The 25620-nt window shown below is 43.8% G+C and overlaps 1 protein-coding gene across 1 annotated transcript in view; it reads left to right on the top strand.

Moving 5' to 3' along the window:
• Positions 1 to 302: 302 nt before the first annotated feature.
• ADRA1A (adrenoceptor alpha 1A) overlaps positions 303 to 25620 on the top strand; it is an 82201-nt gene continuing 56883 nt past the window's right edge. Inside the window, exon 1 of the mRNA XM_024767738.1 lies at positions 303 to 1264. Coding sequence (XP_024623506.1) covers positions 382 to 1264 — 883 coding nt within the window. The 5' untranslated portion in view covers positions 303 to 381. The remainder of the gene's footprint in view (positions 1265 to 25620) is intronic.

The raw sequence follows: 25620 nt of genomic DNA, 5'->3' as shown, positions 1-25620 counted from the left end.
CGACAGTACAGGAAGGGGGACTCGCGTAATTCTGGGACTGCATTTTGCATCGCGTCTCCTCGAGCTCCGTGCTGAGTCTCGCGTAGGGAGGGAGTTGGGGCCCCGGGCCAGCGTTGCTGGTGCAGAGGGTCGGCGGGCAGCCCCGCGCACCCATGGCCATGTTGCCTTTAATGCCCTGCCCCTTTGCGTGGCCTTCTGAGGGTTTCCAGGGCTGGCGCGGGTTGCTTCCCACCCGTACTCTCTCTCTTACCCCCAGACAACGCCAGCAGGCAAGGCTCCCCGGAGCGGAGACCTTTTGACTCCCCGCTCCCTCGCTCCCACCTCCGCCCAGGCCCGGAGTGGCCCTCAAGAGCCGGACCTCGCCCGGCCCCGGCTGGGACCATGGTGTTTTTCTCTGGAAATGCCTCGGACAGCTCCAACTGCACCCACCCGCCGCCACCGGTGAACATTTCCAAGGCCATTCTGCTCGGGGTGATCTTGGGGGGCCTCATCCTTTTCGGGGTACTGGGGAACATCCTTGTGATCCTTTCCGTGGCCTGCCACCGGCATCTGCACTCGGTCACTCACTACTACATCGTCAACCTGGCGGTGGCCGACCTTCTACTCACTTCCACGGTGCTGCCCTTCTCCGCAATCTTCGAGATCCTGGGCTACTGGGCCTTTGGCAGGGTCTTCTGCAATATCTGGGCGGCGGTGGACGTCCTGTGCTGCACTGCGTCTATCATGGGACTCTGCATCATCTCCATCGACCGCTACATCGGCGTGAGCTACCCGCTGCGCTACCCCACCATCGTCACGCAGAAGAGGGGTCTCATGGCTCTGCTCTGCGTCTGGGCGCTCTCCCTGGTCATCTCCATCGGGCCTCTGTTCGGCTGGAGGCAGCCGGCCCCGGAGGACGAGACCATCTGCCAGATCAATGAGGAGCCGGGCTACGTGCTCTTCTCCGCGCTCGGCTCCTTCTACGTGCCGCTGACCATCATCCTGGTCATGTACTGCCGGGTCTACGTGGTGGCCAAGAGGGAGAGCCGGGGCCTCAAGTCCGGCCTCAAGACGGACAAGTCGGACTCGGAGCAGGTGACGCTCCGCATCCATCGGAAAAATGTCCCGGTAGGAGGCAGCGGGGTGTCCAGCGCCAAGAACAAGACACACTTCTCCGTGAGACTCCTCAAGTTTTCCCGGGAGAAGAAAGCGGCCAAAACACTGGGTATCGTGGTCGGCTGCTTCGTCCTCTGCTGGCTGCCTTTTTTCTTAGTGATGCCCATCGGTAAGTCTTTACAGCACCTCATTTTAGCATTTAGGAGTCTTCACCCTCTTCCCATTATGCTACCCCAGACTCACAGCCAGGGGTGGAAGAAAAAGGATCTGCATTTCAAACAGCAAAGCTAGGGAGGGCAGTTAAGGAAAGGCTCCTATGCAGAAAAGTAAATTTTCATTCCCTTTCTGCTCTGGTTTCATTTATATAACGTCCTAGGGCACTTTTTCAACTACTGCAAAGTGGCATCCTACTGAAGCAGATTAATTGGTCTCCTTAATAAGAAGGTCAAGTTTTCTTAATGCCTTAAAGCATGTGTTTAATTTAAATACATCCATCCTCGGATTTCAAGTCTCAGTCTCCACCAGGCACTTAGGCAGGGGCCATGGAATGCCACTTTCACCTCTGCTGCTGTGGACTGCAGGTTCTTGTGTCCTAAAAGTGAGCACCATGCTTATTCTGAAAAAACGTGTAATTTTATTATTAGATTAGATTATTAAGGTTTAGTTGTAGCGGTCTGCTTATGTTCTGTATCTGTGTTCATTTTGTTTTCTGGATTCAGTGTGGAAGAAAGCCACTGACAAGAAAAAAAAATGATATTATGTCCAAACCAATTTAACCTTTAAAGAATTCAACATAATGTTTCCAATAAGTAAATACATTCCGTTTTATTTTAATACCAAGTATTAAAGCAAACACTACTCTTATCCAAAATCATTCAGGAAGCTTCAGATGACACTGTTTGAAAATAATAAAGTAATGTTACAAATCCAATTTTCCCAAATGCTAAATTAGCTGTTGTCAAGCTAATTAGTTCAGTATAAACTAAGCTGATCCACTTGGAATTGTCGTCTATCTCTGGAAGGCCTTCCTGAGATCCCAAAATGGTCGTTTGCTATTTTTAGTTTGTGAGCTCAAATATAGACCCACACATTGGTTATCCACTAACTCTGGCAAACAAAAAATTACAATCAAAAAATTAATAAAGGTCTGTTTCTCTACTTTAGAGCCAATTCACATGGCATGTACTGAAAGTAATTTGCAACGCTGTGTAGTAATAGCAGCTATTATTTTTTGAGGGCTAACTATGTTTCAGATATTGACAATTTTACATCATTAGTCCTGTCAATAACTCAGTGAGGTATGCATTATTATCCTGTAATCACAAGTCGGGGGAAGGGATTCTTCCGGTTCTAGAGCTTTGCTGTCTAACGCCATGGCCACCAGCCCCACGTGGCTATTTAATGTAAGTTAAAATTAAAGAAAATTAATATTCAGTCCCACCAGCCACATTTCACGTGTTCAACAGGCACATGTGGCCAGTGGCTACTGTTTTGAACAGCAGAGATATAGAACATTTCCATCACTGCAGAAATTTCTACCCAACATGGCTGCTTGAGAGGCCCTTCCAAGCCCACTCCCTGGCCTTTCATCATTATTGCTTTCTCTGCTCCTAGAATTATATCAGAGTTTTGAATTTCTTTAAATAACACTCTTTACTTGTGCCACTGGCTGCTTACCTGCCTGTCTGCATACCATCCCTTCCTCCTGAAGTTTGCACATTTTTTCATGCATCTCCCTGTTCACTTGTCGAGTCTTTATTAAGCACTTGCTCTAGACACTTAGGATGAACAAGGCAGAAGAATCCTTGCAGTAAGATGTTTGCAATCTTTGGGGGGAAATAGACAAAAACAAATATATCTTAAGAAGTCAATGACTAATAAGCAGTATTTTAAAAATGAACAGAATAAGAGGATAGAGTGGTGCTCTATCTATCGTGGCGAGTGGTCAGAAAAGTCCTCTCTGAAGAGGTGATATTTGAGCAGAGACCTGACTGAATTGAGGAGCAAGCCTTGCAAAGTCTGGAAGGAAGAGCTTTCTGGGCAGAGGGAACAGCAAGTGCAGAGGTGGGAAGGAACCTGACCTATCTTTTAAGCCAAAGTAGAATTTGCATATTCTTCTAATTGTGATGGGAAGCCATTCAATCAAAGGGGCTTTAGCAGGTGAGTGGCTGGTCTTATATTTTTAAAGGATCATTCTGGCTTCTGGGAGGAGTGAGGGCTATTTTGGAGTGAGAGTGGAAACGGGGAGACCAGTTAGGAGGCTGTTGGAGACGTCAAGGAGAGAAAGGTGAGGATGCCCTGCACTCAGGTGAGACAGGTGGGGGTGTGTGAAGTGATCACATTCGGCACTTATTTCAAAGGTAGAGCTGACAAGTTTGGACATGGGATATGAGAAAAGGAGAGGACTAGAGGTAAGTCCCGGGTTTGGGGACGTAACAACCGGGTAAATAGTAGTGCGTTTTACTGAGATTGGGAAAACTAAAGGTCGTAAGGGGCTGGTGGGAGTGTGAAGTACAAGTGCCTATTTTGTACAGACATGTTGAGAAGGGTCTACTAGATGTCTAAGTAGAGATGTCAAGTAGGCAGTTAGATACATGAATTTGGTGCTAAGCTGGGCTTATGATATAAACTTGGGATACATCACCATACTTAAAGCCACAGAAATGGAAGGATCTGCAAGAGAGAAAGTCTGGAGAGAAAAGAGAGATAAGGACCGAGGCTTGGGGCGTCCTGATATTTGAAGGTCGGGAAAAGGAGAACCAACCAGCAAAAGAAATTGGGAAGGAGTGGCCAGGGAGGTAGGAGAGCCTGGTGCCCCCGAAGCTGAATGGAAATGTTTCACCAAGGCAAGAGTCATCAGCTGTGTCACATGCAGCTGCTAGGCCAAGTCAGAGGAGGACGGGGAATCAGCATTGGACTTGGCCATGTGGAGGTCCTTGGTGATATGAGGAGGTGCTTTGAGGACAGTAGTTTCCGTGGAGTGATGGAGACAAAAGCCTGACGGTGTGCTTTCTTGAGAGAATGAAAGATGAAGTGGGGACAGTGAAAACAGGCAACTCTCTGGGAGGGTTTTGCTAGACAGTGGGGCAGGGGAATGCAGTGTAGCTAGAAGGATCTAGAGAGAATTTTCAAAGGTGGGAGACAGGATATCATATTTATATTCTGTTGGAAATGATGGAATAGAGAGATGGTGTAGGCGAGGAAGGAGACCAGAGGGTTTAGAAGTGACAGGGAAACCAGGGTGTATGAGCACAGAGGCAGTAGGTATGGAGGGAGGAAGGTAAAGCTCTCTTCCAAATATATGTATATCCTCAATGAGATAAGAATCAAGATCATGTCAAAATTTGATGAATTTTATGTATTTTTACAACTAAGTTATTTTAAAATTTCATAGTGACCAAGAGAATAGAAAACATGCGAGTTTTTAAAAAGCAGGTGTTCCTCACTCCCAAGCCAAAAACATTGTTGTGAGAGTTAAATTTTAGATGTGGGTAATGGCAATTGCTTGCGCTTTGCTTTGCACCTCAGGAGCAAATTGGAGTCAGACAGATAAAACTAGACATCAGCTTAATTCCTCTTTCTTCAGGTTCCCTTCTGTATCGTTCTGCTCATTCTTAAAAAGAAATGAACCAAGTATCTAAATGTATATGAAACTACCCTGTGGTATCTATATTCCCTATCTTCAGTAAATTGAGCTGAGTTGAAAAGAAAAAAGCAAGAATCAAGATCATCACCTAAGAGTGGGGAAGGAATAGGAAAGGAGGGAGGTTTGAGGAGCAAAAGAAGATGTGAAAGATTAATCTTTGAGATGACGGAGTACATAGATCATGGACATTTAGGAGGTCCTGAGGATGGGTTTGAGACTTAGGGTCATAAATTTCAAGGAAGGCCAATCAAGAAGGCTGGATGCTGCTTTCTCACAGCTAAGAGGCTGAGGGTGATAGGGAATGTTGCTGATGACTGACTGTATCTAGGGACCCTGGTAAAGAAGGGGAGTGTGCTATAGCTGATTCACTTTGTTATACAGCAGAAACTAACACAACATTGTAAAGAAATTATCCTCCAATAAAGATGTTAGGAAAAAAAAAGAGGAGTGTGTGCAGGGACATAGGCTAGATCAGATTAGGGGTCATACAGAGTTAGATGGTGGAAAAAGTTCAGGTGATTAGGAAAAGATAGGTGATTGGGAGTTTGGGACTGCTGATGGTGGCTTAGCTATCCAAGGAGATGAGCATGATAGAATGGGTCTTGAGGTCCTCCAGGGGAAGGGAGACTCTGGTCTAATCATAGCCTCCCTCTCGGATCTGCTGTCTTGGAGACCTGGTAATGTTGAAGTGAAGATGGGCACAAGATCACCGAACCTACCACATCTATGGTCCACATTTTCTTCCTGACACTAAACTAGTAAGACACTATTTCTTCCAGGAGTTATGGCTGTATAATAAATTCCAGGCACTGCATTAGACAGAACAAAAAAATGACTAAAGCACATTCCCTGCCCTCAAGGGCCTCACAGTCTAGTTAAGGAGACAAATTGAAAAAGATTATCACAAATCTGTGAGATTGGTCCCCAATGTGGTATTACAAGTGCTGAGGAATAGAACAATGAACTGTGTCTGGAGATCACTACAGAAGCTTCTAGAAGTATTGCAGTTGACTAAGCAGGGACTTGAAGACAGCACGACGTCTGCTGGGCCATCAGTGAGATGTTATTTGTTTTTAGTAACTATCTGAAGTACATAGTTCATGCAAAATGTGAATAGAAGGATAAACATGCCATTATGTTATTATACACAAGGGACACGAGCTCTTAAGTATAACAAGTAGTCTCTTGGGAAGAATAGCTTATCAGTTTGCGCTAGGCTGCCAGAGAACAGTGGGATTGGAAACTAAAACCAGAGCAGGGATGAGTGAGTGCAGTGTCCAAAGCTGAGAGGTGAAGCATCCACCTGTGTAAGAACCAGACCAGGATGACCAGGTGAGTGAGGACTTTCCATTTCATTGCTGAAGGTCCCTCTGGATTTATGAGAAGGTTCTGTCTCCTCCTGGACTCTCTACTTCACTCTCTCCCCAGCTCCCCGCTACCAGGGCTGGGTTGGTTGCTGGACTGAAGAGTGTGATTTCAAGTAGGAATCTAACTTGTCTGCTCTCAAGTCTAAGTCTTGCTAGAGTTGTTTTCTTTCCGCATCCTAAATGTTTGGTTGAAATTGAGAACCCCTTCGGCGGAGGGGACGGGAATCGTGCTTCACGTCGTTATCAGTCATTTATACCTTAGAGTGAATGTTTTTTTAAAAAAAGTTTTGATCATGAAGCTAAATAAAGAGAATTTGAAGGTGTTAGCCTTCAACATTTGAAAGAAGGAAGGGTATAACTGTGCCTCAAGGAAGCTTGGGCACCTGAAGTGTGTACATCATCTTTGCTTATTTCATCCTCTTGTCTAGAGGCCAACAGGACTTAAGGCAGTGTCCTGGGGGGAAAAGTGTTGACCTGAGATTTCAACCCAGGCTTTCTTTTTCATAAAATATGCCTAGCATAGCGCCTAACACAGAGCAAATGGCAATAAATGTTAATCTTATCTGAATTGACATGATTCACAGACCATCACTGACATATTTTTTTTTATAAATTTGTTTATTTATTTTTGGCTGTGTTGGGTCTTCGTTGCTGCGCACAGGCTTTCCCTAGTTGTGGCGAGCGGGGGCTACTCTTTGTTCCAGTGCGCGGGCTTCTCATGGCGGTGGCTTCTCTTGTTGCGGAGCACGGGCTCTAGGTGTGCGGGCTCAGTAGTTGTGGCTCGCGGGCTCAGTAGTTGTGGCTCTCAGGCTTTAGAGTGCAGACTCAGTAGTTGTGGCACACGGGCTTAGTTGCTCCGTGGCATGTGGGATGTTCCTGGACCAGGGCTCTAACCTGTGTTGCCTGCATTGGCAGGCGGATTCTTAACCACCGCGCCACCAGGGAAGTCCCCACTGACATATGTTGATGCAGGATGTTGCCATGAGGAGTGGCTGCCCTTGGAGGTCTGAGAAAAAGAAAGCATCAGAAAGAAAAGGGATGAAGGGGGGCAACATCTACTGAACATATGGTTATGTGTCGGAACTCTGGGCACATTATCTGATTTAAATACAAAACAGGCCTTATTGTCAGACTGAGCCACTGCTATTATCTCTGAATGAAAGGAGACAGCGTTGGGCTGAGCTGTGGTTCAGGTGGAAAACAACTATTTGAGAATTCGTTTAAAATAAAAAAGGCAGCAGACAGCACATGGTAAGGAGGGAGAATAAGTTTTAAGATGGAGTGTTCGGGGAACGGCACTACTGGCAAGGAGATTATCAGGTGGAAGCAGTGAGACAGAGAATGATTCCTTCACTGAATCTGCAGAATTTCATTGAGTGTGTAGTATGTGCCAGGCAGCTAGAGAATCCCTGGAGATAAAGACAAACAAATCCCTGCCGGGACTTCCCTGGCGGGACAGTGGTTAAGACGCTTCGCTCCCAATGCAGGGGACGCCGGCTCGATCCCTGGTCAGGGAACTAGGATCCTGCATGCCATTCCTTGGCGTGACCAAATAAATAAATAAATACTCATCTGCTTTATCCCACAGCATACATACAACACTCTTAGAATAAACATAACGGCACAACCAGCAATACGATTACTGTAAACATTAAAAAAAAAAAATCCCTGCCCTAGTGGAGCTGAAAATCTGCACAATTAAATACATAGCAAAGTCTCAGATGGTGACGTGAAAGACAGTCAGGAAAAGGGGCGAGTACATATAATGACATAACGACTCTGACTCTTGTGCACGCCCAAGACAACGCGAGACTATGTTGCTTCGCCGCAGGTACAAAAGATCAGGCCCCTGATATCTGTGGAAAAGGCTGACTTCTGAGAGATAACGGGGTGGAGAGAATCTACGAGCCACTGTGATTTTAACACGAGACCAGTTTTTCAGTTACTCTTGCTGTACCACCAGGCATCTCAAAACATAGTAACTGGAAGCAGCAGTCACGTTATGGCTTGTGACTCTGTGGGGCAGGGATGAGTCCAGGTCCAATTCACTGGGCTGTCTGGCTGGATGTCAGAATCGGTGGCCGCTCTTCCTCCAGGGGTTGAGACTCGCTCTCCTGCAGTGTGGCAGTTCTCTCTCCAAGAGGGCAGGAGCTGCGGGGCTTCTGAAGAGAGCGGCCCAGACCGGGCCCAGTGTCACTGCTGCCTCATTCTGTGGGAAAAGCAAGTCATGAGGCCAGTATACGTTCAAGGGGGGGAGAGAAATAGACTCACCTCCTGATGGGGGAGCAGATCCATAACGGGATGAGGGGATTTTTGTGGCCATCCTGCAGCACCTCTTCCTCACAAGCATATCACACAGTATTTCTCTTTCATCCTCCAGTTATCTATGGAGAACTCCCCATACGCTGGGCTTTACACGATGCACCATGTAAACACCAGTCTGGGTGCTTGCCTTCCTGCAGGCTTCTAATCTCCACAGGGAAATAGACATTAATCAGATATCCACATAAAAAGTGCAATGAAGACGATGGGGTTGTACCTTGGAAACCTACGCTGTGGATAAGGGTGACCCTGGGCACGAGGGCAAAAGAGTCTTACTAGGAAGGAGAGCTTGACCTTTGAGCTGAGATCTGTAGAATGAGGAACTCTTCATTGGCTAAAAGGAGGAGGGAAGGAATGGGATGGGTAAAAACTCTGATAGGACTGGCCTGGTGCTTAATGAGGATTTTCCAGGAGGCCAGTGTGGCCAGAGATGAAAGGCTGTTAGAAAACTAGTATCGAATGAAGCTGGACAGAAAGAGGTCTGACCAAATAAGCCTTTAAAGTCATATTATGAGTTTGTGTTTTTATCTGAAGAGAGCCAGGAGCAGAGATGACATGATCAAGTCTATATTTTAAACTATCAAAGGCTTAGTGAAAAGAGGACTGTGTATGGACCAGTTGGGAGACATTTACACAGGACAGTTGAGAGGTATCCTGCCAACTAGGATTCTTCTCACTCGTGATTGAAAATATTTATTTCTGTGAGCTGCCCCATAGCTCTTGAACGCCTCTTCTGTCGTTGCCTCCAGAGCAGATTTACGAGAAAAGCTTTCCCCAATCACAAATAGTCTGACCAGACTTGGCTTTAAGTTAATTGTGGCTCTTTTCCGCAAGACGAGTGTGTCAACAGAGATTTACCGTCATATTCAAAAGAGTGTGCAGGCTCAGAAAACGTCTCCTGTAAGTTCTAACCAAGCTTTGAGCAACAGCCACCGCTTTCAAACCAGCTGCACACCGGCAAGTCATTACTTTCACACCGGCAAGTCATTACTTTGAAGGAGACGATACTTAGTGACCTAAGCATTGCTGTGCTTTGTTACTTCATAGTTTCAGGTTCAGAGGCTGGGATGTTTTCCTGAGGCATTTTCTTTGGTAGTTTCACTGTCTTTTAGCCCTTTTACTTGGTTTTCCAACTGGACACTTACATAGTGGCTTCTCATTTTGAAACTGCATGTTTCTTTACTGTTTGAAAATTTCCTCCCCCCCCCATGTTTATATTTCGATTTTGTGATGTGAAATTGCTCATCTGTGCTCTTTGGCCACATTTTATTAAGTCATTGATTTTCTTTTTGTAAGATTATTGAATACATTGAACATTTATCACTTCATATCCTGGGTTGCCAGCTTTCTCATGCTATATTCAGACATGCTGAGAAAATGTACTTTCTTTATTTTTCAAAAACTGATAGGATCTTTTTCATGAACTCCAGCGCAGACACACACACACACACACACACACACACACACTTTTAGTTGAATCCAATAAGTTCAGTTAAATCCAGTCACTTAAGCAGCGTCTTTATATACTCAGCCCCCCTTGGATAACTCAGCCTTTCAGGTTTGCCTGCTAAATTGTTAATCAGGGGCACACATAACCTCGTGGTTATTGGGGTCTGGGAGAGAGGAAATCGTTGGGCCCTCGGTTGACCTTTCATGGTGATTTTTAGTTTCCTGCACTGGGGATGTTGGCTTAGTCTAGTGACCAGTCCCCAGGCGCTAGTCCCCAGCCATCACGCAGCTGTCTCCCAATAAGTCTGAGGGTGCTCCCCCATGGACCATTGACCCACCTGATGACTCAGCCCCACTCAGTCCTTACTGCGACTACAGACACTCAAAAGTTTATGTGTGTCTCCATTTGGTTCCTGGCTGGGGTGACAATTGCTCTGTGGGCATTAGCCAAGGAGTCACTTTATCCGTAACAGCCCACGTGATCACCTTTCACAAGCTTCTGAGCTAAACCCTCAGCAATGTTTCATCCCTGTCTCAAGGTATGGAGAGCCCTGTGGGTTCCTTCCACACCCCTCCACGCCACACCGTCTCATTCCACACCCAAGCACACCACACCAAACAGGTGTGCCAACCCAGACTTACTCTCTGCCCACCCACACTGGCTGTCACTTTAATGGGTGCTAGAGCCCTCCTGTGTCCTATCCCAGATGCCCAGAATGGAGAGTGGGGGAAAGCACCTTCGCTACCACCTTTATCTTCTTAAATGCCTCTGTGGTCCCTGTTGAGAGGGGAGCTCAGAACAAACACCAGGCTGCCTCTTTTCACTACCTCCTTCCCCACTTTTCCCCACAGTCCACCTGTGGAGGACAGATGTGGCAGGCTTTCCCTTCCTTTTTCTGGCTAAATGGGACCCTCCTCAGAACCATGTCTTCTTCCTTCCTGGGGGGCATCCATCTTCTATGGAACAGCAATGGCAAATGGATGCAGGCAGAGAGAGAGAGATAGGTTCACTAAAAAGGGAATAAAGACCAGGAGTATTTAACAATGTTATAATCTTTATACATATTCGGCAACTATGGAAAACTACCTTTGTTGTATTAGAGAGGATCCTGAATCGATTTTGGAACTCCCACTTCTGTTACATTTATATCTATCTCTCTAATATTGGTGCTACATTATTTTAACTGCTGTGGTTTCATAATACATTTTAATATTTTCTAGGTTAAGGCCCCTGGATGAATATTCTTTTTTAAAAAATAAATTTATTTATTTTATTTATTTATTTTTGGCTGGGTTAGTTCTTTGTTGCTGTGCGTGGGCATTCTCTAGTTGTGGCGAGCAGGGGCTACTCTTCGTTGCGGTGTGTGGGCTTCTCATGGCGGTAGCTTCTCTTGTTGCGGAGCATGGGCTCTAGGTGTGCGGGCTTCAGTAGCTGTGGCTCGCGGGCTCTAAAGCACAGGCTCAGTAGTTGGGGCGCACGGGCTTCGTCGCTCCATGGCATGTGGGATCCTCCCGGACCAGGGCTCCAACCCATGTCCCCTGCATTGGCAGGCGGATTCTTAACCGCTGCGCCACCGGGGAAGCTCTGGATGAATATTGTTTTCAAAATGATTTTGTCTGTCTTTGCACGTTCTTCCAGGAAAAGTCTGGACTCATTTTGTCAAGTTACATCTCTTACCCCCACCAACACCAACACACACACACACACACACACACACACACAAATCCTGTCACTTGTTAATCATAATTTTTAGTATGTATAGGTTAATTTGAAAGGAGACATCTTTATCACATTGAGACCTCCTGTTAAGAAATATGACATATGTAAATCAACTCTACTTCAATAAAAAATATATGACATGTTTCTCCATTTACTTCCCAAACTACTTTCGGACTATTGTTTAAACTTTACTTTTAAACACACTTACTATCACGTCCTAGAAAAATGATTGTTAAGGTAAAGTCAGGAAATGCTGCTTTGGTATTTCAGCGTTAGATACAACACGTTGGTGTTTAGATCAGTACCCTTCATCATGTCAAGGACATATCTTTCTATAGTTTATAGAACAATTTTATCAAAAATGAATTTTTAATTTTATCAAATGCTGCTTTTTAAATATGCATCCATATAATATTTTTCATTGATACTGATTTGATAAATTTTATTTCCTAATATTAACCTATCCATATATTCTTGGAATAAATTCTATCTGATCAGTGACATTATTCTTTTGTATGTTACTGCATTATACTAAGTATTTTATTTCTGCTTTGCATCTGTATTTCTATGTGAAATGAGTCTATCGTTTTATTTTACAGTGTGTTTTTGTTGCATGTTGGCTCTGAGTTTATATTAACTTTATAAAACGAATTGTGACACTCTCCGTTTTTTTTCTACCATCTGTAACAATTTAAATAGCGTAAGAATTATGTGTTCCTTGAAGGTTTGAAAGAACTTGCCCATAAAACATTTGGGCACAGCTCCTTTTATGGATGCAGCTCTCGGAGACTGGTTTCTATTTCTTGCATGGATAGTGGTCTATTCTGATTGTCAGATTTGATAATTTTTGTTTTCTTATTTTCTATTTTCCTTCTCATTGAGGTTTAACATTTTAGCACAGAATTCTACATGAAACTCTGTTATTTTTCATTTCTTTTCTATCTTTCTCATTTCCCACTTCATATACTTGTGTTTTGTTGCTTTTTGTCTTCACTGAGATATCTTGAAAGATTGTCTATTTCATTAGTTTTCTCAAAGAACCTGTGTCCTAGAGTTATTAATCACTTTGCTCTGTCTTCCAGTGCACTAATTTAGTCTCTAGAAATTTATTATTCTGGTTATATTTTGTTCTTTTATATTAACTTGAGGAAAATGTTTGGTTCACATACTTTAATTTATTCCTGTCTGAGATTAAAAACAACCAAAGTTGTACATTTTCCTCCAAGCAGACTTGAATTCTTTACTTTATGTTTTGCTAGGCAGTACTCTCATCCAGTTTTTCTGTTTTTCCTCTTTTAGTAGCTCCTTAGCCCTATGTGGACAGAAGAGGATTCCTTGTATTATTGTTGTTCGTTAATTTAAAAAATAATGGGTGTTTTTATCCCCCCATTTTAAAAAATTAATTTTGAATTTACTGTAGAGTGGTCAGAGAATGTGAATCCAATAATTTCTAGCTTATGAAATGAATTGAGGCTTTTTTAATGACTTGATATATGACCAATAATTAGCACATTTAATAGATTTAATGTTTGAAAGATATATATTAATTAAACGTTAACAGGGATGTTTTTAAGATCATCTTTATCCAGTATTCATTATCTTTACCTTTATCCCTGATCTACTTTATTTGTTACACATTGAGAGAGGTATGAGGTATGGTAAACCTTCCTACTGGGAATAATTCTTCCAATTATTTCTTATATTTTTAACAGGTTTTACTTTATATATGTTGATGCGGATGCATTTTACTTAAGAGATTAAGTCAATGATACCTTCATTTAAAGTATTATTTAGATTTATTTATTTAATTAATAGACTTTTTGTCCTATTTATTTTTCCTTGATAGGTACATTTTTGAAAATTAATATTGCAATCTCTAATATATTTTTGTTTGCATTTACCAACATACTTTTGCCCGTCTTTTTTTTTAAATTAATTTATTTAATTTGTTTATTTTGGCTGTGTTGGGTCTTCGTTGCTGCGCATGGGCCTTCTCTAATGGCGGTGAGTGGGGGCTACTCTTCGTTGTGGTACGCGGGCTTCTCATTGTGGTGGCTTCTCTTGTTGTGGAGCATGGGCTCTAGGCACGCGGGCTTCAGCAGTTGCAGCACACAAGCTCAGTAGTTGTGGCTCATAGGCTCTAGAGCGCAGGTTCAGTAGTCGTGGCACATGAGCTTAGCTGCTCCATGGCATGTGGGATCTTCCCAGACTGAGGCTCGAACCCGTGTCCCCTGCATTGGCAGGCAGATTCTCAACCACTGCACCACCCAGGAAGCCCCTGCCCATCTTTTTATACATCAGCTTGTGTAACTTGCATAAAATGGATTTTTCAGTGTCTACGTGTCTTATCTGGGTATTTGTCTCTTAGTAAAAATATAACTAATTTCCACTGATTGTAACAGATATATTTGGGTTGATTTTTGTCTCCTGGTTTTATGTTTTCTTCCTTTTCTTTGTTTTCTGTCTCTTGCAGACTGGACCATTTTATTCTTTGCTTTTAAAATTCTGCAGTATTTTGGAAAGGTGGTCTTCTATTTTTAATTCTACTAGAGATTATCTTTGAGCTTTTCAAAAGCAGTTTTTTAAACCTTCGTTTCTCTCTTAAACAACCATCCCTATCACCCACCTTTGCCCACATAAGGGAGGAAGTTTATCACACTCTTATTTTCCCTTCCTCCAGAAACCTACATCTTTTGGTTAATAAAATTTTGTGTTTTAAATGTCGGTTACTGCTGTTAAATGTTTATATTTCCTATCTTGTCTTTTGTATCTTTCTGTAATTTAGTTTAGTAATACAAATAACCTTCTGATTATATACTATGATTTACTCATTCATGAGCTCTGGATTTTTCTTTATCTACCATGTGAAATAGGGACCAGCACACTATGGCCTGTTTTTGTAAATAAAGTTTTATTGGAACACAGCCATCTACATTTGCTTACAAATCATCCATGGCTGCTTCCATGCTACAGTGGCCGAGTTGAGTAGTTGCTGCAGAGACTGCATGGCCCACAAGGTTTAATATATTTGCTATTATATTAGAGTATAATGCCAAATAAAATTTGACCAATAACAACATAAGCCAAACGCGTTTTTTAAGCCCGTATATGCCTGAGTCTAAATACATGAAAGACAACTTCTCTGAGTATAGAACTCGAGTTATATATTTTTTAAATTTCAAAATACTGTTGTTGTCACTCCTCTGTCTCTTGGTATTTAGTGCTTTATAAATGACTTGAGGCCAACTTGATTATTGTTTTCCTTTTCTCACGTATTCTCTTTATTTATGTGTTTATTTTCTCACCAAGATGTTTATAGAATTTTTTCCCAATCAAATTAAAAATGTCCCCTGGACATTTCTGGTTGTGGGGTAACTTTTTCATTGTGATTGCCTGGAACCCCGTGCACATTTTTTTTTTTTTTTTTTTTTTTTTGTTCCATATTAAAGAACAAAGCATGGGAACTGGACAGGCTCCTCTGTAAACAGAAAACACATGTTTTCTGAGAGAATGGTCTCTTCCTTTCCTGGTTTCTTCTCCCGTGGACAAAGGCCTTCTTAGGCCTCCTTGCTTCAAGAGCAGGGAGGCCTCAGACCCAGGGCTGACAGGAGGTGATTATTTTTTGCTTTTTTTTTTTTTTTTTTTTTTTTTGTCCTGAAGCTAAAGATAGCATCCTTTGGTGATCACTTCATCTGCTTCACTCTTTCTCTTGGAATTCATATCAGCTCTGTTTTGGATCTCCTGTACCTGCCCCCTTTTTCTCTTGCTCTTTTACTCACATTAGTCATCTTCTCGCTATTTTCCTCTGACTTCCAGGTTTCTCACGTTTCTCCAGTGTGTGTTCTATTTTACCTAGTCAGCCTTAGTAGCTACCTCCACCACCTTTGCTCCAGTTCACTCCATTTTATTGGCATATTGTTCCATCTTCATTATCGCCTACACTGAATTTGTAAACCCAATAGCTCCTTAAATCACATTTCAATACAACACAGAGATTTTCTTCCATATCACTGTTTTAAAAATGGAGTTTTATTTTTTATTTATTTATTTAAAATATTTATTAGTTGCACCGGGTCTTAGTTGCAGCTCACCAGCTCTTTAGTTGTGGCATGCAAACTCTTAGTTGTGGCATGCATGTGGGATCCAGTTCCCTGACCAGGGATCGAACCCGGGCCCCCTGCATTGGGAGCATGGAGTCTTATCCACTGTGCCACCAGGGAAGTCCCAAAAGTGGAGTTTTATATTTGAGGACGTCAGATTCCTCAGATTGATCTCATCTCCTGAACAGCCGAATCTTTTCACGGGAACAGTAATTCTTCTCTTTTTGTTCAACCTCACCGAGAGTGACGTAGGGATAAAATTTGAAATGGGTTCTGTTTGGAACTGGTTGGGTCCTGGTCCAAATCTTTCAGACCCATATTAAGGGGAGAAGGAAAGAATTGTCTTTGCTGTAGTTTATATTTGCCAGAGTATACCGATCTGCTCATCCAGAGTGAGCAGAGCGGAGGTAGAAGGATAGCTAAAGATAGCATCCTTTGGTGATCACTTCATCTGCTTCACTCTTTCTCTTGGAATTCATATCAGCTCTGTTTTGGATCTCCTGTACCTGCCCCCTTTTTCTCTTGCTCTTTTACTCACATTAGTCATCTTCTCGCTATTTTCCTCTGACTTCCAGGTTTCTCACGTTTCTCCAGTGTGTGTTCTATTTTACCTAGTCAGCCTTAGTAGCTACCTCCACCACCTTTGCTCCAGTTCACTCCATTTTATTGGCATATTGTTCCATCTTCATTATCGCCTACACTGAATTTGTAAACCCAATAGCTCCTTAAATCACATTTCAATACAACACAGAGATTTTCTTCCATATCACTGTTTTAAAAATGGAGTTTTATTTTTTATTTATTTATTTAAAATATTTATTAGTTGCACCGGGTCTTAGTTGCAGCTCACCAGCTCTTTAGTTGTGGCATGCAAACTCTTAGTTGTGGCATGCATGTGGGATCCAGTTCCCTGACCAGGGATCGAACCCGGGCCCCCTGCATTGGGAGCATGGAGTCTTATCCACTGTGCCACCAGGGAAGTCCCAAAAGTGGAGTTTTATATTTGAGGACGTCAGATTCCTCAGATTGATCTCATCTCCTGAACAGCCGAATCTTTTCACGGGAACAGTAATTCTTCTCTTTTTGTTCAACCTCACCGAGAGTGACGTAGGGATAAAATTTGAAATGGGTTCTGTTTGGAACTGGTTGGGTCCTGGTCCAAATCTTTCAGACCCATATTAAGGGGAGAAGGAAAGAATTGTCTTTGCTGTAGTTTATATTTGCCAGAGTATACCGATCTGCTCATCCAGAGTGAGCAGAGCGGAGGTAGAAGGACAAAGATCACACTGTTGCACAGCAGAAGAGTCCTTGTCCTGTTTGGTTGACACAGTGGATGCAGTGATCTCTCCTCCAGGTGGGATGACCGGCCCCCTGGGATCCATGTCCCGAAGAGCCTCCCTTTACTTCTTTGCTGGTCTTGATGGGAAAACCGAGGGATTTCCCACCCTGTGTGGACCTCAGCATCAATACTGTCCTCAGGCGCTCGAGTGCAGTTACGATTTGTCTTTGCAAAGCTACCCCTGAGTCTGCCTGTATCTCTAGCATCTGCTATTCCAAGCCCCTGGGGGTGTCACCTGACAGCAGTTGGGAGCCATCTTCCCTTCACCCCTTTTCTTGAGGTTAACTGAGGACTCATTAGTCCTTCATTCAGGCTGGTGGTGATGGAATTATAGTTTCCAGACATGTCTCAGAGGTTCTAGCTTATGGATATGGCACCAACTGTGTATTCTTTTAGATTCATTAAGAATTTAGAAAAGGGATGAGGAAGTGCAGCTTGATCTACACATCACTGCCTCAGCCCTGGCAGCTTTTCAGGTTGACATCAAAATGTGAAGCAGAAATGAGAAGAGCCTGACATGTGATCATTTCCTTTGGTTTCATGGAAGCTTGTGGTTCAAGACAAAGCAATCGGAGGGAGATACCTATGGAGTCAGATGGGGCAGGGTCTGTGTAGGTAAGCAGGCTGAACTTTCTCTTGATCACAAGTGGATGAGATGAAATCATGTGAAGAGCTTAACAAGTCTTCTTCTGGGATAAAGAAATGAAGGAGTTTACGTATGGGACGTGAGGGGTGGTCGCCCTAGTCAGTTCAAGCTGCTGTAACAGAACACCACAGACAGGATGTCTTAAACAATGGATATTTATTTCTTACAGTTTCGGAGCTGGGAAGTTTCGAGGTCAGGGTACAGCATGGTCAGGTTCTCATGAGGACCCTCTTCCTGGTTTACGGACGGCTGGTTTCTTGCTCTGTCCTCACACCGCAGAGAGCGAACCAGCTCTGGTCCCTTTATTGCCTTATAAGAACACGGATCCCATCATCGGGACTCCACCCTTGTGACCTCATCCAAACCTAATTACCTCTCAGATTGGAGGCTCTGCCTCCAAATACCATCACAGTGAGGGGTAAGGCTCCAATAGATGAATTTGGGGTGGGGGACACAAGCATTCAGTCCATAGCAGTGGTGCTTGCAGGCCACTTTTTGCATCTAATTTAATTCCTAGAAAAAGCCTGTAAGATAGAAATCACCAGGCTCATGTAGAGAAGTGGAAACCAAGGCACAACAAGGAGGAAATGACACCTTGATGGAGCTACCTGGCTGCTCTCCCTGGAACAGAGGATAGTGCTCTGGCCATGAGTTAAAAGCCCTGGGGGGCTTCCCTGGTGGTGCAGTGGTTGAGAGTCCGCCTGCCGATGCAGGGGACACGGGTTCGTGCTCCGGTCCGGGAAGATCCCACATGCCACAGAGCGGCTGCGAAAAGCCCTGGGTTCCAGCTACTCATCTGTAGAAAAAGGGGCTTGCATGGGACCAGTAGATTTCCAGCTTCTCAGCTTCACAATTCCTCGTTCCAATGATATCCTACTCAGAAGCCCAAGATATGAATTGGATGAAAGTCATGCTGCACCTATGGAAGCGGCCAGGGAACCCTGAGTCCTGGACACTGAGTCCTCGCCTTCCCACTGGCAGTGGCCGCTGGGGGCGTCTGGAGCACAGGTTGCTCTCTGTAATAGTATCTGATTCCAGACTCACTCAGTAAAGGGTATCAGAAGAAGTTCGGTTTGCATTTTCAAAGGAGAAGGAGGGAAAGTTGACAAAGGGCACATCGGCTGTCATTGTTCTTGAATGCTGGCAGAGCCGTAGTCTTTGCCCAAAAGGGGTTTGAAAAGGGAACATTGCACACTTTATTTTTTTGTGTACTCTCCGTATTTAGCTTATCGCTGGGGCATTTAGTTGCCAGTGAGAAACCCGCTGTTTACAAATTGGTCATGTAGTTTGATCCCATATGATGAGAAATGTTTTTGAAGGTTACCTGCCATCTGCAATCATTTGCTTTGTAAAATGATTTTGCTGTCATCAAGAGATAACTAAAGGACAATCTCAGAAATGGATTTTTTTTTTTTTAAGGAAACTCTAGGAGAGGGTGTAAGTGCACACAAGCAAGGGACAGCCATCGAAGACAACATTGACCAGGCTTGGCGGACGCCATTCTCCTGCGTGTCTTATTGAAAACCAGACAAGGATTTTGGCCTTGAATTAAGAAAAACTGGGGAGTCACTGTGGGTAGAGAGCAAGGAGGTGACATGGTGGACAAGTGTTAGAGTAAGATGAGATCAGCAGTTGGGGCAAGACCCAGGCTGACTGTCTATGTTTGAATGAGAACCTGAACAGGGGTGAGGCCATGAGGCACAGAGAATAGGGATATTTCAAGGTAGAATCTATGGGAATCAGAGGCTGCGTGTGAAGAATCGGAGTGGGATAAACAAAACGTAGCATTTGTGCTTTGAGCGTGGAGTGGGGTTGTAGTGCCAAGGACAGTGACACTGGGAGGATGAATATCTTCTGCAAGGCCTTCAGTTTTGACCACGTTCAGCCTGAAATGATGGTGTTTAAGTGAAACTATCAAGAGCTATGCTGTTCAATACAATAAACTCTAGCCACATGTGGTACATTGAAGTTAAATTAGAATTCATTGACTTTAGATAACGTTAAAAACTTAGTTCTTGTAAAAACACATGTAACATTTTCCCCATGTGGTTCCACTCTAAATCCCATTTCATACATCCCCTCTCCCCTAAATTTCTCAGTGCTTTGGAAATACCCCATACTAGATATAAATGCCATGTCAGCTGCAAACACAGTTCCATAAAAATAAAATAAAAACTTAGTTCCTCATTCAGGCTCACACATTTCAAAGGCTCATTAGTGACATATGGCTAATGGCTACCATATTGGACAGTTGCAGGTATAGAACAATTTCTGTCATCTCGGGATGTTCAGTTAACTGGACTGATCTAGACATCAGTAGCAAATATCGGCATTTTGGTGATGGGGTAGCTCCTGGGATGGGAAGGGTAAATGGTGATGCTAATTCAATGGGTCACCTCTCAAGGAGGAGGGCCTAGGGATGAATCTTAGGACATACATGAAGTTGAGAGAACGAGGCATAAGAAGAACAAACAAAAATTGCCCTAAGTTTTAGAAAAGTGGGAGACTCAGCATAGCATAACATCCTGGCAGCAAAACAAGGAGAAAACGTCAGTTAGGAGGGAGTGGTGCCAATGTCAAATGCTGCAGAGACGTCACGGAGAGAGAGAACCAGAAAAGAAATCGTGTTTAGTAATCTGAGGTCATTGGTGACCTATCAAACTCGATGGCGGAGGGAGCGAGAGATGTGATTAAATAGGAATGTTACCCTCTCTCTCTGAGACCGGGGTAGGATTTCGGGAACTAGGAACAGTTTCAGGAGAGTGGTGGGACCAGGGCTTGGTAAGGAGGAGGTGGAGGAAGAAAATAAATGTGGGGAGCAGAGCCAGCGGCCGGGAGAAGGGAAAGGAAGGAAGCAGATGGAACTGTCACCACCAAGGGCGTCACAGTCAAGTATTCTTTCTTTCCCCAAGAAAAGGAAGATGGATACAAAAGAGAGACTCTTCAGGGATTGGTTGAGAGGATTAGAAGAAGAAGGTACCTGTGAAAACCAGACACCTTTACTGTTGGGATGGAATGAGAAAGGGGGCATGAGGAGAGGGTTTAGACTTTGGGGGGCCCAGGGGATGGGGGAGCAGGGGAGCTGTGGGTGGGCTTGTGGCCATTGTCCTCTGAGATCAGAAGAGTTGCATGAAGCCGGGGAATTGCTCAGTTTGGTCTCGCTCTCCTGTCTTCCCCACTTCCCTTCCACTGGATTCTTCCTTCAGATCGATTTGATTCTGACTTTTTTTTCTAATGCATTAGACCTTAATATTTATGCATAGTATTACTCCCTAGCTTTCTCTAAAATGCTTGCAACTCTATATGTACACTTATTATTTGTCCATGTCAGTGTCATCTGTTTTATAAACTTTATTTATTTACTTATTTTTGGCTGAGTTGGGTCTTTGTTGCTGCGTGCAGGCTTTCTCTAGCTGTGATGAGCCGGGGCTACTCTTCCTTGCGGTGCGCGGGCTTCTCATTGCGGTGGCTTCTCTCGTTGCGGAGCACGGGCTCTAGAGCACAGGCTCAGTAGTTGTGGCGCACGGGCTCTAGAGCACAGGCTCAGTAGTTGTGGCGCATGGGCTTAGGTGCTCCGCAGCATGTGGGATCTTAGATCAGGGTTTGAACCCATGTCCCCTGCATTGGCAGGCGGATTCTAAACCACTGCACCACCAGGGAAGCCCGTGTCATCTGTTTTAGATTGTAATGACAAGGACGGGCTCAGTTTAACTTGAGCTGCACAGGGGCTCATCACACTGCTATGAACATAGGGGCGATTAATTCAATACGATTTGATTATAAAAATCAGTAACTACACTTGTGCTTGAAGAGCTGCTTTTAAAAAGAGATGTATACAGGGGCTTCCCTGGTGGCGCAGTGGTTGAGACTCCGCCTGCCGATGCAGGGGACGCGGGTTCGAGCCCTGGTCTGGGAAGATCCCACATGCCGCGGAGTGGCTGGGCCCGTGAGCCATGGCCGCTGAGCCTGCGCGTCCGGGGCCTGTGCTCCGCAACGAAAGAGGCCGCAGCAGTGAGAGGACCGCGCACCGTGATGAAGAGTGGCCCCCGCTCGCCGCAACTAGAGAAAGCCCTCGCACAGAAACGAAGACCCAACACAGCCATAAATAAAAAAATAAATAAATTAAAAGAAGGCTCAACATTAAAAAAAAAAAAATAGACGTATACAGTTGAATACATGTGCATGCATGTGCACATATGTGTTGGCAACTCTATTGGCCAAAGATCATTTGTCCTCGTTGCCATTAGGGTAAACAGTTGTTAGAGACTGATTGAGTTTTGGATTTTAGTTTATTGTGGGCCGATAGTAAATGCTTTGTGTGCATTATTTCATTGAATCCTTGCAAACGTTTGGAGTAACAGGTACTCTGATTCTCATTTCAGAGATGAGGAAGTTGTGGCAGAGGCTGGTTAAGTAACTTTCCCAGGTTCATGCCGCAAGTGCAAGTGGCAGAGTAGGTACTGGGACGTGATCCTCTCTGGCGCCCAACCCTCGTGCCCTTAACGTCCTCTGTGTTCTCAGGCTAGAGTGCTAAAGCGACCGGTCTATTCCTGCTATCATGACCATGTTGACCACAACTGTGATCATGCCCACATAAGGATGTGTCTGCTCTCTAGAGCCGTAATTCTCCTCTTGTTACTGAGAGGTGGAAAAATGGCTATGGGGAAATAACACCTCCTGGTGTCAACCCAGCCTCCATGGGGGACAAAATGCTTAGCAACTCTTTTCGAAGTATCCAAGACAAAACTTGACCTTTACACAGTTTCTCCATTTAGAGTTAAATTTGTTTTAACAAGTATGGTTTGAATAAATCAAGACCTCCTGTTTTAGCTATTTAACTGGGAAGGTAATATTTTCAATGTGATTTAAAATTTTTCTGTTGCCAAATTCCGCAGGGCAAGGGGAAAAAAAGGAATGCTTAAGTTCAGGATAAAAAGAAACTTCCCAGGAAGTGCGCTGATACAAACCATAGCTGTGGTCATCCTAAATATCACTTTTACCTTCCAAAGTAAAGTCGGGGGTTTCCATGGGAACTGCTTTTACCCCAGCTGGTTTGCATCATGGTTTTTTGTATAGATGTCAGTGGAGCAGAACCCAGTTGTCACAAAGTTCAGGTGTCAATATCAGACAGGTCTCCTGGGACAAACACCAGAGAGAAGAATATTGCATGCACACCTTCTCCACCCAACCACTGCCTCCCCACACCCTTGTACCTTGCTGCTGTGCTGACCAAGTGCCCAGAGCTCCCCAGGGTCAGCCGTCCTCTCAAAGTCAAACGGTCGGCTGTGTCCAGCTGTGACTTCTCTCTCTATCTAACTGTGTTCATTGGATGGGAGTTAGAGACACACGCTTTGATTTACCCATGTTGCATCTGTCAGTACTCTTGGGCAATCGTGTTTCATAAGGGTTAGAACGTGGATTCGATAGTCCAGGCCAATTGCAAACTGGAGAAATTGCATCCTGCCCTCCTGTGACTCACCCCAGCTTCCAGAGGGGAGTGATTTCCCAAGGTCACTACAAAGCTCGGTACAAAGATGTCTCGTATGGAGAACATATGGCATGACAGTGCAAAAGAAATTGTACCGAGAGTCAGGAATGCCTTTCCTGTTCCCACCCTTGAACCTGGCAGAAGAGCCTGCCGCTGAGAACTTCCCTCCAATCGTGGGAGAATCATAGAACAGCGAATGCCTTTCCTCTTCCTCACGCCCTTCTCACCACCCTCATCCCACGCCCTGCTCCTATTTTCTAGGCAGAGCGAAGGAACCAACAAAGAAATGTGCCTCCTTCCACCAAACCTTTTCCATTTCTTAAAATAAATCCCAGCTTTCCTCTTCTGGGAAGCCACCCCAGAGTGGACTAGGGTCTCAAAATATCTTTTATTTACTTTATGCAAGAAACATATTGAGAGCCTCCTGGGTGGCAGATGCAAGCAGACCCTGACTTCAAGGTGGAGACCTAAGTCACTGAGCCCGATAAAGGGCTGTGATTATTACACAGGTACCGTTGGAAGAGGTTCCTTTTCCAATTTGGGGGCAGCGTGTCAAAAAGGCTTCCTAAGACAAGTGACTTGACGAGTATGATCTTTTTAATGTAATTAGCATGGACATTTCATAATTAAATGTAGATTTTAAATACACACATCTGCATGCGAGTCTGTCTCGATATCTCCTCAGATTACAAAAATCTTCAGCATGAAAACCTGGCTTTTATTACTATGGGTTAAATAACTGACTTACCTAGAATAGAGCTGAGGACGTAGTGAGCGTCATTGTGGCCTTGACTCTGCCTTCAGAACTGAGGGGACAGATTGGAGAATCTGCAGGCAGTTCATGTGAAGGGGTGGCCGGCTGGACAGCTGCGTGTGTAGCGTCCAGCTGGGAAATGGATTGACAACTAAGCCCCAAGATCTACAGAATACGGGACATGCATACACTACTCTTATTTTCTACCGCTTCTTTTTATTTTCTACCATTTCTTTAAAAGTAATGGCACCTACATTTTAACCATGATTTTGAACTTTTGAATTACCTTGGTTCAGAAGCATGACTTTTAAAGGTTCACACTTGCTACTCTGTGGCTCTGGGAAGATTCCTTCTCCCCTGGCCTCAATTCTTATTTTTTTTAAATATACTTGTTTATTTTTTTTATGTTTTAGCCACACTATGTGGCCTGTGGGATCTTAGCTCCCCGACCACGGATCGAACCCGTGCCCCCTGCATTGGGAGCACAGAGTCTTAACCTGTGCTGGATGACCAGGGAAGTCCATCTTTTTTTTAAATTAATTAATTTATTTTTATTGAAGTATAGTTGATTTACAATGTTGCGTTAGTTTCATATGTACAGCAAAGTGATTCAGTTATACATACATATATATCTTTTTTTTTCAGCTTCTTTTCCCTTATAGGTTATTACAAAATACCGAGTGTATTTCCCCATGCTATACAGTAGGTCCTTGTTGTTTATCTGTTTTATATATGGTAGTGTGTATCTGTTAATCCCAAACTCCTAATTTATCCCTCCCTACCCCCCTTTCCCCTCTGGTAACCATAAGTTTGTTTTCTGTGTCTGTAGACCTCAATTCTTCACCAAAAGAATGATGGGCCTGGTTTAGGTGATGTCTCTTAAGCTCTGTATTATATTCTACAGGTCTCACCTAACTCTGTCTTAATCAGCTTTGAATCCTCATGTCCAATGCACAGTAGTAAGTACTGAATAAATATTTGTTGAATTAAATTAAAGAGACTCAAAGTCAGTTCTACATGAGATGATAAAACAGGTCTTAATGTAGAGTTCAGAGATCCTGTGGCATATTGTATATAAATAGAACCAAGAGTTTGGGTTTTCTCCCTGTCACAGAGACTTGGTGATGACTCGGTCCAACTTTAATCTTCAGATGTAGATTCGGGCAAAGACTGGCCCGAGCCTCGTGTTGTTAAATATTTCAATTTAAAAGAAAAAAAATGCAGTTATCCAAAACACTTATATGTGATCTTGTAAACTAAAAAAGTCTCTAAGTTTTCTTTTCGCGCCAGAAAAGTAAAACACCAGTAAAAAAAAAAAGTAAACAGTGTGAAACATCTGTATGATCCAAAGCCTGTTCTGGTTTGTACTCTGTTACTTGGCTTAACTACATAGCCCTGAGAAACAGAGTCTTGTGATCAGTGTCTACAGCCAACTGGAGCAACTCAAGCAAAAAAAAAAGAAGAAAAAATTGGAATTTTCCTAATTGTATGTTGTAGTGCTTTCAGTAATTTAAAGACAATTCTATTCCCCTGTCCTGAGTTGCCTTGTTAGAGAATAAAGTGTTAGGACAGGCATCAAAGCCAGAAGAGGTGGAAACACTGAGCCATAGATGATATATGTTCTCCTTGATGTGTTAGATCATCGGGGTGGGTGTCAGAATAGCCACTGCAAATAAAGCATCCCCACTGTGGAC

The sequence above is a fragment of the Neophocaena asiaeorientalis genome, unplaced genomic scaffold, assembly GCF_003031525.2.
Source record: "Neophocaena asiaeorientalis asiaeorientalis breed wild unplaced genomic scaffold, Neophocaena_asiaeorientalis_V1.1 scaffold523, whole genome shotgun sequence".
Classification (NCBI taxonomy): Eukaryota; Metazoa; Chordata; class Mammalia; order Artiodactyla; family Phocoenidae; genus Neophocaena; species Neophocaena asiaeorientalis.
The sequence above is the reverse complement of the archived record's forward strand: the minus strand, read 5'-3'. Positions and strand labels throughout refer to the sequence as shown.